At 67.9% G+C, this 13,972-nt stretch overlaps 1 protein-coding gene across 1 annotated transcript in view; it reads left to right on the plus strand.

The window, feature by feature from the left end:
• The first annotated feature begins 326 nt into the window (after window positions 1-326).
• MUC5AC (mucin 5AC, oligomeric mucus/gel-forming) overlaps window positions 327-13,972 on the plus strand; it is a 35,685-nt gene continuing 22,039 nt past the window's right edge. The window contains 30 exon segments of the mRNA XM_057726989.1: window positions 327-405; window positions 1,965-2,039; window positions 2,658-2,717; window positions 2,907-3,168; window positions 3,490-3,604; window positions 3,963-4,053; window positions 4,710-4,819; window positions 4,942-5,155; window positions 5,253-5,378; window positions 5,602-5,719; window positions 5,982-6,120; window positions 6,341-6,451; window positions 6,896-6,965; window positions 7,047-7,184; window positions 7,274-7,438; window positions 7,799-7,893; window positions 8,380-8,506; window positions 8,668-8,923; window positions 8,993-9,045; window positions 9,283-9,383; window positions 9,524-9,675; window positions 9,828-9,966; window positions 10,065-10,178; window positions 10,321-10,500; window positions 11,513-11,752; window positions 11,987-12,143; window positions 12,529-12,657; window positions 12,895-13,057; window positions 13,542-13,585; window positions 13,678-13,866. Coding sequence (XP_057582972.1) covers window positions 327-405; window positions 1,965-2,039; window positions 2,658-2,717; window positions 2,907-3,168; window positions 3,490-3,604; window positions 3,963-4,053; window positions 4,710-4,819; window positions 4,942-5,155; window positions 5,253-5,378; window positions 5,602-5,719; window positions 5,982-6,120; window positions 6,341-6,451; window positions 6,896-6,965; window positions 7,047-7,184; window positions 7,274-7,438; window positions 7,799-7,893; window positions 8,380-8,506; window positions 8,668-8,923; window positions 8,993-9,045; window positions 9,283-9,383; window positions 9,524-9,675; window positions 9,828-9,966; window positions 10,065-10,178; window positions 10,321-10,500; window positions 11,513-11,752; window positions 11,987-12,143; window positions 12,529-12,657; window positions 12,895-13,057; window positions 13,542-13,585; window positions 13,678-13,866 — 4,012 coding nt within the window.

Raw genomic sequence — 13,972 nt, forward strand, 5'->3', positions numbered from 1 at the left:
GCCAGGGGCCTCTCCAGATGCCAGGAACGCAGGGATCTGGCTTCAAGGAAGTGTCCAGGGAAGGTCCTGGGGCAGGGGCGTAGGGAAGCCTGAGGCCGGACTGGGGGACCTCACGAGCCGCGTCCCACCTGGCAGGCACTCCCATCCCTGCCTGTCTTCAGCCTGAAGCCAGTGCCCACTGTTTACCAGGTGAGGGGAACCACAGGCCCTGCCCCGCCCTCCCACGTGAGGCTGGCGGGGCTGGAGCCAGCTCTGGGACTACAAAAGGCTCCTGCAGACGCAGAGCCCTCTTCAGAGGCTGCCCTGGGCCTTCTCCCCCCCACACCATGGGTGTCGGCCGGAGGAAGCTGGCCCCGCTCTGGGCCCTGGCCCTGGCGCTCACTCTGGCCTGTGCCCAGAACACAGGTAAGGCTCGTGCTGGCTTTCCTGGGCTGGCCTGACCGTGGCCCGGAGCCCCTGTGGCCCCCAAATCCTAGGGTGGCCCCGGCCCTGGGCGGGCAGCAGGCAGCTTGGAGGCCTCGTCCTGGGCTCTGGTCAAGCCGAGCGTGTCCGAGAACAGGTCTTCCAGCTTGGCTGCTGCTTCAGCAGATTCCAGCTTGCAGGGTTGGGGAGGGGCTCTTGGGGGCTGGGGGGTCCATGTGGGGGAAGGGGGTGGGAGTGGTCCAGCATCTCTGATCCCCTGGCTGCAGGGTCTCGTCCACACCTGCCTCCCTGCTGCTCACTGCCCTCTGCGCCCTACCAGGCCTGGTCTGGGCAGACTCTTGAACCCCTGGGCCAACCTGGCAGAGCTGCCCACCTGCCCCTGGGACACCCCACCCCCCTGTGCGTCCCTGGGTCACTGGCTCACTTCCCCTGTCTGGACCTCTACGGTGGGCTCAGTCCTGAGTGGAGGGTGTGATGGGAGGCCCCTCCCATCTGCTTCCCAGGGTATGGCTGGCCCCTACAAGAGGGAGAGTGGCTCCCAGGCTCCTGGAATGGCAGGGCAGCCCCCCAGCATCCATTAGCTCGGGGACCACGACAGGTCAGCCAAGGTCCCCGCTGCCCCAGGCGGTTCCCACATCCCGGTCCCCAGCCTCCTGCGGCTGCTGGTCAGTCCCAGAACTGGGAAGCTGCCCCTCCAGCACTCGGGCGAGGCTGCCCCCCGGATGTGCCCTGGACACACTTCGAGGATGTGTCCAGGTTGTCCCAGGGGAGCGGGGCAATGGGGACAGAGCCCTGTGAGGGTAGAAGCTGTGCTCCCGGGATAAGCCCCCGCCTCCAGGAGAGGGTCCGTGCCCCCCACCCCGGGGGAAATGCCGGTTGCCCTCCTGCCACAGCGCTCTGCACAGGGTCACGGCAAGCTGGCGTCTGGCAACGTTTTGCGCCTTTGGAACGGCCTCTGAGGACCCCAGAAATCAGGTTCTTGGGGTGGCCTCCAGATCGAGACATTGCTCGTCCCCCCTGCCTGCCGACCTTCACGGTGCTGCGCCCCCAAATGTGCAGTGGCCCTGAGCACCCCATTTTGGGTGCAGCTCTGTCCCCACTCTCGGTCCCAGATCCCCAGGCGGCTCTGAGATTTCCTCTGGAGCCCTGGCTGCCTTTGGACCAGCGGCAGCAGACCCGCGACTTTACTGCCTCAGTAGGCGGGCTGCTCCCGCGTGGGTGCTGCCTGCCTTCCCCCCACGGCCAAGCAGGGCCCAGCGGCGGGGCCCTGGGGGACACTCAGGCCTGCGTGAACAGTGCACGAAGGAATGGCCACTGGGCAGAGCAGCTCAGGCCCGGGGGCCCCCACACGCTCACAGGGCCACCGGAGGGATGGTCAAGGAAGTGGGGACCCTCGGCTTCCTGGAAGATACCCTCCCGGCTCCCCTGTCCGCACAGAGAACCCCACCATCCGGCCCTTCTCTCCTCCCTCCACGCCTCCCTCTGGGGGACGTGCCTGCCTTCGTCCGGCTCAGGCCCAGCTCCCTCTCCGCTTCCCACAGGCTAGACCCGGGACGGCTCAGCAGAGCTCGGCTATGGGTACCCGGACCTGCCTCCTGCCCCCCAGGGGCCTGGCAGTGAGCGGACCCCCTACCTGTTAGAGCCCCCGCCCTACCCCAGTGGGCAAAGAGCCCTTGAGGGGCCACGCGCCTTGGGTTTTGCAGGCTGGTGTGGCTGAGACAGGGCGACAGGCGGGCTGGGAGCTCACAGGACATCCCCTCTCCCTGGTTGACTCCTGACACGCCAGTGGAGGCGGGGAGGGGGAGGGGCAGCCCCCGCACGGCTGACGCCCCAGAGCAAGGGGAGGCTCGGGGACAGACCCAGCCGCCTCGGTCTGCGGTCTGCGTGTCTCCACACGGGGCTCCCAGGGAGGCCACCTGGGCCTGACGGCAGCAACCGAGGGCTGGTTCGGAGCTGCTGACGTTGGTTCAGGCAGTTTTGAGATTCCGGAGCCTGGAGTCCCCGCGTGCAAACAGCGTTCCGGGCCGCGCGGGGGGAGAGCGGGCGGCTGGCTCCTCTGCTGGTGCCCCTGGAGGCTCCCGCCGCTCACCCTGGCGGGGGTGTCGCGGGCGTGGCGGAGTCCAGGGTCGTCTCGGGGGGCCAGCAGCTGTGGCGTGGCTAGAGCCACTGGGGGGGCCGAGCTGCGTGTGGGTGGTGGGCCGGGGGCTGCGCCTCACCCGCCCCTCTTTCCACAGGCAGCTCCCTCCGTGGGGTGGCCATCCACCCGCCTCCGAGGACCGCCCCCGTGGTGCGAGGTGAGACCCCGAGAGGCCAGGTGGGGGGCTGTGTTGGCTGAGCTCTGCCTCGTCAGACCGCGGGGGCAGGGCAGAGGGGACACAGCTTCCCGGGTGCGCAGGGGCCCAGGTTTCAGGACGTCGGGGGCAGGCAGCAGGGCGCCCCACCCTCGGCGCCCTCAGGAAGGCCCTGCTCCCTGTGGCCCTCAGCCCTGAACGTGGCCCACGCCGGGCGCGTGTGCAGCACCTGGGGTGACTTCCACTACAAGACCTTCGACGGCGACATCTTCCGCTTCTCCGGGCTGTGCAACTACGTCTTCTCCGTGCACTGCGGCGCAGCCTACGAGGACTTCAACGTCCAGCTCCGCCGCGGCCCAGGCCCCAACGCCACCGCACCCAGCAGGGTCACCATGAAGCTGGACGGCATGGTTGTTGAGCTGACCAAGAGCTCCGTCCTGGTCAACTGCCGCCTGTGAGTCTGGGCCCCCAACGGCGAGGATGCTTCTGGGCCGTCGAGGGAGGGATGAGGGGTCGTCCCAAGAGTGCGGCCGGGCACGACACCCTCCACCAGGCTCCCAAGCGCAGCCCCCCCACCCCACCCGGGGGCTCAGGCTCTCACTCCACCCTTGGAAGGTGGCCCTTCCTCGTTCTTCTGAGCCAGAGCTCCAGGCTCTGGTGGGTGCGGTGGCCTTGTCACACAGGTGACCGGAGGGACCCTCCCTGCCTGAGGTCCAGACTTCTGCTGTCTGTCCCCTGTGCCCCAAGGCGCCTCAGCTGGGCCCTCTCTCCTCAGGATTCAGCTGCCCTTCAGCCAGTCCGGGGTCCTCATTGAGCAGAGCAGCGGCTACGTGAAGGTGGCAGCCAGGCTAGGCCTGGTCTTCATGTGGCACGAGGACGACAGCCTCCTGGTGAGGCCGGGGGTGGGGGGGACCCGGCACGCATCTCCAGCCCGACAGCCTCCCGAGGGCGGGAAGGAAGTGCGCGGGCGGAGGAGGGCGGGAAGGCCAGGCCCCCCCGCCCCACAGCCGTGAGGATGGGGGCCTAGATGCTAGTGGGGCCCCCGGATCAACAACCCCGATGGAGACCCTGGTGTGGGGGGTGTTTCGTCCAAGACAGACCCCTGCTCCAGGTCGCGACTGTGTGGAGCCAGTGGGGGGTGGTCCTCTGAGAGGAGCCCCAGCCCCGCCCCCTCGGGGAGCCTCATCTGTCCTCTGGTTCTGGGGCGTCCCTGGCGCAGCTGGCGTCTGAGGTATCTTCTTGCTGCAGCTGGAGCTGGACGCCAAGTACGCCAACCAGACCTGCGGGCTCTGCGGAGACTTCAACGGGGTGCCCGTCTTCAATGAGTTCTTCTCGCACAGTAAGCCTCGGGGCGCCACCCTCCCCCACCCGCTCCGTCCCTGTGCTCCCTGGGAGCTGCCTTCCAGGGTCCTAGGCAGAGGCCCCAGTCCCAACCCATGCACACGCGCAGTGCACGTGTGCACAGACTCTGGTGTGCCGCAGCACACACAGACGCATGGCGGGCGCTCACGTGTGCACGCTCCCCCATCCCACACAGCGCACACTTTCAACGGGGCCCCCTCCACTGCGCCTCCTGTTCTCGGTGCCCGGCGCACACCCGCCCCGGAAATTGAAGGCCTGTCTCCATCCAGACCCTGTCTCTGCTTCTTGGTCCTGGAGGCATTGCCACCAAGCAGTGGCCTTTCATGTGACCCACACCCGCCGCAGCACTGACCCCGGGGTCCCCTCTGCCAGGCCCGTGAAGCCCCACACAGAGCCTAGCCATACGGGGCTGCTGGCCCCGGGCCGGCAGAGTGTCGGTTCACGGGCCTCAGCCCGCGGCTGTGCAGCTCCGAACGCCTGGGGGTTCCTCGTGTCACCTCCAAGCTCCCAGAAAGTCCTGCGTAGCTGCCACTTAACTCGGCAGTGTGGACGGGGGAGGCGGGCATAGCCAGGACACCCAGAGCCAGGGGGTGCTGGGAGCCTGTAAAGAGCCCGGCACTGTGCTTCCGGCAGATGTCAAGCTGACCCCCACCGAGTTTGGGAACCTGCAGAAGATGGACGGTCCCACGGAGCACTGTCAGGACCCTGTCCCTGAGGCCCCCATGGACTGCTTGACCGACTTTGTAAGTCCCGGAGTGAACGGGGTGGGGCTCCTGCTCCCGCAGCCCCGGGGCTGAGCTGAGGAGGGGCTGTGACAGGGCTGGTCCAGAGCCGGGACTGAGCCAGGGCTCCGGCTTCGCCGCAGGGTGTCTGCGAGAAGCTCCTGGGCAGCGAGCTGTTCTCGGGCTGCGCTGACCTGGTGGACGCCAGCAGCTACCTGGAGCCCTGTCGGCACGACCTCTGCCACTGCGACCAGGCCAACCTCACCAGCTGCCTCTGCCACACCCTCGCCGAGTACTCCCGCCAGTGCACACACGCCGGGGGGCTGCCCCTGGACTGGCGGGGCCCCGAGCTCTGCCGTGAGTGCCCCACGGGGCCCCGGCCCTGCCGCACCGCCCTGCCTGGGGCCGGAGGCAGGGGCACGATGTGACGCGGGCCCCGTCCTCCTCCCTACAGCCCAGACGTGCCCCCTCAACATGCAGTACCGGGAGTGCGGCTCACCCTGTGCAGACACCTGCTCCAACCCGGAGCGCTCCCAGCTGTGCGAGGACCACTGCGTCGCCGGCTGCTTCTGCCCCAAGGGTGAGGGAGCGCCACCCACGCTGGCCCCCTAGAGGCACACAGATGTGTTGTGGGGAGTGCTCAGGAAGGAAGGCCCCTCTGACCCAGTGCGGGGCGTCCCTGGGCCCCGGGTCTGAGGACCCCTCTAGGGCAGGGCCACCGCGGGCAGAGGGCCAGTCCACTCCACACACTCCCGTGGTCGACACAGTCTGGCACCGGCCACACGGCCTGCCTGCCTCTGCAGGGACGGTGTTGGATGACATCGGCCACACTGGCTGCGTCTCGGTGCCCCAGTGCTCCTGTGTGTACAACGGGGCCACCTACACTCCCGGGACTGGCTACTCCACAGACTGTACCAACTGGTAGGACCCGGGCCCGGCCCTTCCCACCCCCTGGACACGCCCTGGGACCGCCCCTGCTCCCTGGCCCCCGTGGATGTGCCCAGGCCGACCCCTCTGGGGGCCGTGGCCTGGGTGCCGCGTGGTGGCTCTCCGGGCAGGCGCCATTGGGCTCCAGTCTATGTGGTGATGCAGGCGGGCCTGGGCGAGACCCCTGTCTACCTGCCATCTGTGGGGGGAGCGGCTCCCAGGGGCCAGCAGACACATGGTGACTCCCTGCTCTCAGCACCTGCTCGGGAGGCCTCTGGAGCTGCCAGGAGGTGCCGTGCCCAGGCACCTGCTCGGTGCTGGGCGGCGCCCACTTCTCCACGTTCGACGAGAAGCAGTACATGGTGCATGGGGACTGCAGCTACGTGCTGGCCAAGGTACCAGCCCCAGGGTCCTCTGCGGACAGCGGCCTCCAGGCCGTGGGTCCACGTGCCCTTCCCTAGTCTGGGCTGCGTGTCGGTGCTATGTTTGGGGCCACCTTCGGGTCCCCGAGGCCGAGTTCTCCAGGAAAGCGCCCCAGCTCTGGCGGGCGGGGGCAAGGGGAGGAGGAGGCAGGCGGGGGGCCTCTGAGCTCTGTGTGGGGCCCTGTGTTTCCAGCCCTGTAACAGCAGTGCCTTCACCGTGCTGGCCGAGCTGCGCAGGTGCGGACTGACCGACAGCGAGACCTGCCTGAAGAGCCTGACGCTGAGCCTGGACGGGGGGCAGACGGTCAGTGCAGACCCTGGGGCCCGGGGCTGGGGGAGCAGACGGTGAGTGCAGACTCCGGGGCTGGGGGTGTCCTTCACGGCAAGTGACCTCTGCCCGAGCCCTTGACCCCACGTGGGCAGCAGGTGGCCCGGGCATGGCCTGAGGACCTTCCCACTGACTTCCTGCCTCCAGCTCTTGTGGGTCTTCTCAGTGATGGTCCCCAAAGGGAGCAGCTCAGGGACAGGCACGTGGCCTCCACACCTGCCCCACGAGGCCAGGAAACTTCTCTGCTGAAGTCAACTTTTTATTTTAGTAAATCTCGTTGGTTTTCATGTTGCCAAAAAAAGTGCAGTTCTTGAGGAAAGCTTAGCCGAGCAGGCTGAGCCTGGGGGCGGGGGCCCCAGGTCATCAGCCCTCCCCTGCCCTGGGGGGGGCCGTCATGAACCCCACCATGTACTTCTCCAGGTCGTCGTGGTCAGGGCCAGCGGGGAGGTGTTTGTGAACCAGATCTACACCCAGCTGCCCCTCTCGGCAGGTGAGGGCGCCTGCCCTGCCCCCCCCCCCCCAACGGCCCCGCCCCTCACGCCCACTGAGACCTGGTCCCCTGTGTCCGCAGCCAACGTCACGCTCTTCAGACCCTCCACCTTTTTCATCATCGCCCAGACGCAGCTGGGCCTGCAGCTGGACATCCAGCTCATGCCCATCATGCAGGTGTTTCTGAGGCTGGCACCCCAGCTCCGGGGGCGGACCTGCGGTAAGAGGGTCTCCTCCCGTCACCCAAGCCCACCCTCCATGGCCCGTCGCACAGGGGCCTCACCACCCCCCTCCACCCCCTGCCCCCAGGCCTGTGCGGGAACTTCAACCAGAACCAGGCCGACGACTTCCGGACCATCAGCGGTGTGGTGGAGGGCACGGCCGCCGCCTTCGCCAACACCTGGAAGACCCAGGCCGCCTGCCCCAACGTCAAGAACAGCTTCGAGGACCCCTGCTCCCTCAGCGTGGAGAACGGTACGTGTGTCCGCAGCCCCCTGGGCCAGAGGTCTGGCCATGAGCTCCGCCGTCCTCCCGGCCTGGAGGGGGGTCAGGTGGTAGGTAAACAGGCAGACAACCCGCATCATCCTTCCGGCCGTGCTGCGTCCCGGAGGAGAGGCTCAGGGCGCGGGGTGTGGGGAGTGGAGTTCCGCCCCCCTTGCCTCCCACCCGCAACCAGGCTGGGGGGCTCGGGAAGGAGCTGGGCTGCTCACACCCGGCACGGCTTTAGACGGAGCGTCAGGAATTCAGGGTAAAAGGAAAGCCGCTCACCTCGATGCAGCTCCCGCCTGACGTGACCGTCCAGCCCCGCTGACCCATCCCCTCCTCTGTCCACAGAGAAGTACGCTCAGCACTGGTGCTCGCGGCTGACCGACGCCCACGGCTCCTTCTCCCAGTGCCATGCCGCCGTGAACCCCAGCACCTACTACTCGGTAGTGCCACCCACCCGCCTCTGCCCTGGGGCCACGTGGCCACCCTCAGGGTCCCAAAGGCCGTGGTGGCAGCCTCTGGGCCCCCCCGGTCTCTCCGGCTCCGGCTTCTGCCCCCACTCACTCACTCACGCATCCACTGAGCGGTCCTAGTCTGTCCTGTGCTCCTGCCCAGGCCCAGGGCCCACACCCAGACAGCGAGTAGCCCACTGGCCCCAGGGTGCACAGGAGAAACTGACGTCTGAGGCTGACCACACGGGGCTGAACGGCTGTGTGACAGAGACGAGGGGCCCTGGTCCCTCCCGCACTGCCCGCCTTGGCCTGGGGGCACGGCGGCAAGATGTTCTGTGCACATTCTGCTGAGGGAGTGGGAGCCCCTGTGCAGCTCGGGGAGGGGTGCTGGCGAGGCAGGGGCTCCGGCAGCCGTGCGGGGGGTGCGCGCCACGTGTGGGCTGGGCTCCCTGACGGCCTGATGCCCCCCCCCGCCAGAACTGCCTGTTCGACACGTGCAACTGCGAGAAGAGCGAGGACTGCATGTGTGCAGCCCTGTCCTCCTATGTGCGCGCCTGCGCCGCCAGGGGTGTGCTGCTCAGCGGCTGGCGGGACGGCGTGTGCGGTGAGTGTCCCTCCGCTGGGCTCAGAGGCCGGAGTGCCCAGGCCAGCGCCGCCGGGACCCCATCAAGGACGCCGGGGCTGGCAGGAACCGGGGAGCCAGGGGGTCCGGGGGATGACTGCCGGCTCTGTCCTGAGTGCCGCCCCGCCCCCGGCATCCTGCAGCCAAGCCCATGGCCACCTGCCCCAAGTCGCTGACCTACCGCTACAACATCAGCACCTGCCAGCCCACCTGCCGGGCCCGGAGTGACGAGGACGTCACCTGCAGCATCAGCTTTGTCCCCGTGGACGGCTGCACCTGCCCCGACGGCACCTTCCTGGACGACACGGGCAAGTGTGTGTCAGCCGCCAGCTGCCCCTGCTACCACAGGGGCTCCGTGGTCCCCAATGGGGAGTCACTGCACGAGAGTGGGACCATCTGGTAAGAGCCCATGCTGAGCGGGCGGGGTGGGTGAGGCTGGGGGACGCCCTGACCGCTCTCTCCTCGCAGCACCTGCACTCAGGGCACGCTGACCTGCATCGGAGGCTACACCCCTGCTCCAGGTGAGCCAGGGGGCGGGGGGGACGGAGGGCCCCTGGTTACGTCCGCATGAAGCGGTGTAAGCACACGGGTAGATGCCCACGAGTCAGCGAGGCTGGCAGGGGTCGGCTGGGCGGGTACACGGCCCCCCACGCACACGTGCACCCTGGGCGGTCGGTCCCTGCCATCAGGAAACACGTCCCTCTGGCGGGCCCGGCGGGTGGCATCAGGGTCCCCTGAACGGTCCCCTCCCTCCCCAGTCTGTGCCCCACCCATGATCTACGTTGAGTGCCGCAACGCCACGCCCGGGGCCGCCGGGGCCGGCTGTCAGAAGAGCTGCCACACCCTGGACATGGACTGTGTAAGTATCCCCAGAGACCCCAGTGACCCCAGACCTGCTTGGCCCTCATGGGCACCTGCCTGTGGGTGGCTGGTCCGCTGTCCCTGGGGCCCCACTGTAGGCCCCGGGGGTCCACTAAGCTGTGTCTGCTCTCCCCACAGTACAGCTCCCAGTGCATGCCCGGCTGTGTGTGTCCCAATGGGCTGGTGGCCAGTGGTGACGGTGGCTGCATCCCTGTGTCCGACTGCCCCTGTGTGCACAATGAGGCCAGCTACCAGCCGGGCCAGACCATCCGGGTGGGCTGCAACACCTGGTACGGGGAGAGGGTGCTTGGGGCCCCATCTGGGGGAGGGGCCCCATCTGGGGGAGGGCCCCCTGCCGTGGGAGGCGCAGCCCCCCCCACACTGGGCAGGCAGCTGGGCCTCTGGGAGGGAGGCTGGGCCTGATGCGTGCCGCTCCCCACAGCACCTGTCAGAGCAGGGTGTGGCAGTGCACGGACCAGCCCTGCCTGGCCACCTGCGCGGTGTACGGCGACGGCCACTACCTCACCTTCGACGGGCAGCGCTACAGCTTCAGCGGGGACTGTGAGTACACGCTGCTTCAGGTACGCGGCTGCCGAGCTCCCCCGCCGCCCGCAGGCCTGCTGCTCTGCCCCGGGGTGCACACTCAGCCCCAGCCTGGCCTCCCTGTCTCCTCCTCCAGGAGCACTGCGGCGGGAATGGCAGCTCCCAGGACGGCTTCCGTGTCGTCACCCAGAACGTTCCCTGCGGCACCACAGGGACCACCTGCTCCAAGGCCATCAAGATCTTCCTGGGGGTGAGCGGGGCAGGGGCGGGCGGAGAGCCCCCAGGAAGGCCGCGCTCCCACGGCCGGGCCAGGCCGGGGCCACGGGGCCGTGGACCTGCTCGGGAGGGGGCCGGGATCCTCACCCAGACCCTCACTGGCCTGCCCCACACAGAGCTACGCGCTGAAGCTGAGTGACGGGAACGTGGAGGTAATCGAGAAGGAGCAGGGGCAGCTGCCGCCCTACTCCATCCGCCAGATGGGCATCTACCTGGTGGTGGACACGGATGCCGGCCTGGTGCTGCTGTGGGACAAGGGTACCAGCATCTTCCTCAGACTCAGCCCCGCGTTCAAGGTGAGACCCTGCCCAGGACGGACGCTGCCCTCACCCGCGACCAGGGCCCGGCTGGAAACAGGGGTGTGGGTGGGGGAGATGGAGAGACAGAGAGAGACTGAGAGACACATAGACAGAGAGATACAGAGAGACAGAGTGAGAGACACAGAGAGACAGGGAGGTAAAGAGACAGAGACAGAGAAAGACTGAGAGAGACACAGAGAGAGACAGAGACATAAAGAGAGACACAGAGACAGAGAGACAGAGTGAGAGACACAGAGAGATAGACAGAGAGACAGAGACACAGAGAGACAAAGAGAGAGACAGAGAGATAGACACAGAGAGAGACAGAGAGGTAAAGAGACAGACAGAGACAGAAAGAGTGAGAGACAAAGAGACAGAGAGAGAGACAGAGAAATAGAAAGACACAGAGACAGACAAAGAGACACAGAGAGAGAGAGAGACAGAGTCAGCGAGGAGGAGACAATCGGCGACCCCCGGCCGTGTCCGGGCCCTGTAGCTGCTGGAAGGAATGGCCCTGCACTGGGGACCCCTCTCTCGTTGTCAGGACACTAAGTCCATCAAGGTGCCCCAGGGCTGCGCTCCGTCTGGAGGCTCGAGGGGAGGGTCCTTCCTGCCTTCTCCAGCTTCTGAGGCCCCGGCGCCCCATCACCCCCACCTCTGCCTCCGACGTCCCTTTACTCTCTCTACTCCGCGTGTCCCTCGTCCTGTACCGACACCAGCCACAGGCTCAGCCATCCCGGCCCAGGGCGCCCTCATCCTAATGCGAGCATATCCGCAGAGACCCTCCTTCCACTCTGGGCCGCGCGCGTGGTCCTGGGTCAGGACTTGAGCCTGCCTTTGGGGGACACCCCGTAGCCACACGGCGGCTTCTCCTGTGCGCCGCACCCCCCCCCCCCCCCGGAGACTTCAGAGCCTGGTGGGGTTGCCCGGGGCAGGGGTGGGGGTGCGGGTGGGGTCGCGGGGCCCCTCCTGTGTGTGCCCTGAGCCTGTGCCGCCTCTGCGCCCGCAGGGGAGGGTCTGCGGGCTGTGCGGGAACTTCGACGACAACGGCCTCAACGACTTCACCACACGGAGCCAGTCGGTGGTGGGCGACGTGCTGGAGTTCGGCAACAGCTGGAAGTTCTCCCCGTCCTGCCCGGACGCCCAGGCCCCCAAGGACCCCTGCACCGCCAACCCGTACCGCAAGTCCTGGGCCCAGAAGCAGTGCAGCCTCATCCACGGCGCCGCCTTCGGTGCCTGCCACACCCACGTACGGGGGCCACTCCTCCGGGCGCTGGGGTGGGGGGGGGAAGGGATAGAAATGGTGGCAGTGGTGGCCCCTTGCCACCCTCTAGGGCCAGCTGTGGCCACGAGGACCCGTCTGGCCGGCCTTGGGGGACCACAAGCTCCAGGGAGACCGGCCCAGGCCGACACCAAGCCGCACTGATCCCCCGGAGCCCAGGGGACGGCGGGGCCTGGCGTCTGAAGCCACGCTCTCCCGCAGGTGGAGCCGGCCAGGTACTACGAGGCCTGCGTGAGCGACGCGTGCGCCTGCGACGCGGGGGGCGACTGTGAGTGTTTCTGCACGGCCGTGGCCGCCTACGCCCAGGCCTGCCACGAAGTGGGCGTGTGCGTGTCCTGGCGGACCCCGGACGTCTGCCGTGAGTGCGCACGATGTGTCCATCAGGGCGGGGCGGGGACACGGTGGGGGGTGACAAGAGCAGTGTTGAAGGTGGTGGGGGGAGGAAGGGCCTGAAGGAGGTCAGCAGAGCCGCCCCCCCACGGAGCCTGCCTTCGGGGGTGGGTGTCCCTGACAAGCCAACCAGACCCCCTCCCCCCCCCTCGCTCACGGGTATCCTAGGCCCACGCCCTCTGAGGCCACACCTGGGAGGCACAGAGGAGGGACATGTCTTTAGAACAGCTTGCAGGACTTGGTCAAGGATGGGGGTACGGGGGAGCGCCCCGGGCTGTCCTTCCAAGGGCGGCACTCCACGCGGGGCCCCCTGGGCTGAGCGCCTGGCCCTGAGCCCGCTCCCTTGCCTGCAGCCCTGTTCTGCGACTACTACAACCCCCAGGGCCAGTGCGAGTGGCACTACCAGCCCTGTGGGGCCCCCTGCCTGAGGACCTGCCGGAACCCCCGCGGCCAGTGCCTGCACGATGTCCGCGGTCTGGAAGGTGGGCTGCTGCCCTGCTGGTCTGGGAGGGGCTGTGCTGGGGACCCGGTGGTCGGGGCCGAGGTCTGTCCTGGGGATCCTGGGACCCTTGGCCAGGCTGGACCCCTCCTGACCCCTCGACGTGCCTTTGTGGCCGTAGCCTCTAGCTCCCTGCGGCACGGCGGGGTCCAGGGCTGGGCACTGAGCTGAGGCGGCCGGCGGTTGGTCTGGCTGGGACTCAGGCCTCTCTGGCCCGCAGGCTGCTACCCCACGTGCCCATCAGAGGCCCCTATCTTCGACGAGGACCAGATGCAATGTGTGGCCTCATGCCCAACCCCCACCCCACCGCCACCCTGTCGCGTCCAGGGCAAGTCCTACCGGCCAGGCTCTGCGGTGCCCTCGGACAAGAACTGCCTCTCCTGGTGAGTCGCTTGGCTGGAGCCACGAGGACCCTGGAGCACGTGGGGCATCTGCCTGGCCGCCACCATCAGGGAAAAGCCCCATGTGGCCATCCCCCAGCAGGGCCTCCCTCCTCCAGGGGCAGAGGATCCCCCTGCCTGGGTTTTCTGTGGGGTCCAACGGGGACCTTCCTTTATGTAGGATGAGGGTGGGGGGTCTGGAGGTGAAGGGAGGGGGCAGAGGGGAAGCTGAGCTGTGACGCCACCCAAGGACCCCTGGGAAGACACTTTGGAGAGGACATGGCCTTCAGAGGGTCCACAGGGCTCATGGGCCGTGCTCGAACTGCCTCCTTCGGTCATTGACTGGAAGGTCTCCCCTAGAAGGTGTGACCTCTGGGGCTGAGGCGTGGCCCCCAGGGACCCCCGTGGGGCTTCCCCTGCCTGCCCGCCCCTGGCACAGGCTGGAGGATGCCCTACACCCTGAGACTTACCTTCCTTCCATCGCCAGCATTTGCACCGAGAGCGGCGTGCAGTGCACCTACGATGCTGAGGGTGAGCGGTGGGCAGCCCGCCTTGCGCCCGGGGTCTCGGGTGTCCGCCTGTGCCCCGGTCTCCTAACCACCTGGCCCCTCTGCTACCCACAGCCTGTGTCTGCATCTACGATGGGAGGCGCTTCCGTCCCGGGGAGGTCATCTACCACACGACAGATGGCACAGGAGGCTGCATCTCCGCCCGCTGTGGCACCAACGGCACCATTGAGAGGAGGGTTGATGCCTGCAGCCACACCCCCTCCACCCCCCAAACCACCTTCTCCTTCTCTACCCCCCCGCTCGGTAAGGCAGGCACGCTGGGTGCCGACGGGCAGGGCTGCCCCTCACCCCGGCCCTAAGAGTCAGGAAGGAGCCGGGACGGGACAGAGGGCTCTTCCCTGTGCCAGTC

The sequence above is a fragment of the Hippopotamus amphibius genome, chromosome 3 (genome assembly GCF_030028045.1).
Source record: "Hippopotamus amphibius kiboko isolate mHipAmp2 chromosome 3, mHipAmp2.hap2, whole genome shotgun sequence".
NCBI lineage: Eukaryota > Metazoa > Chordata > Mammalia > Artiodactyla > Hippopotamidae > Hippopotamus > Hippopotamus amphibius.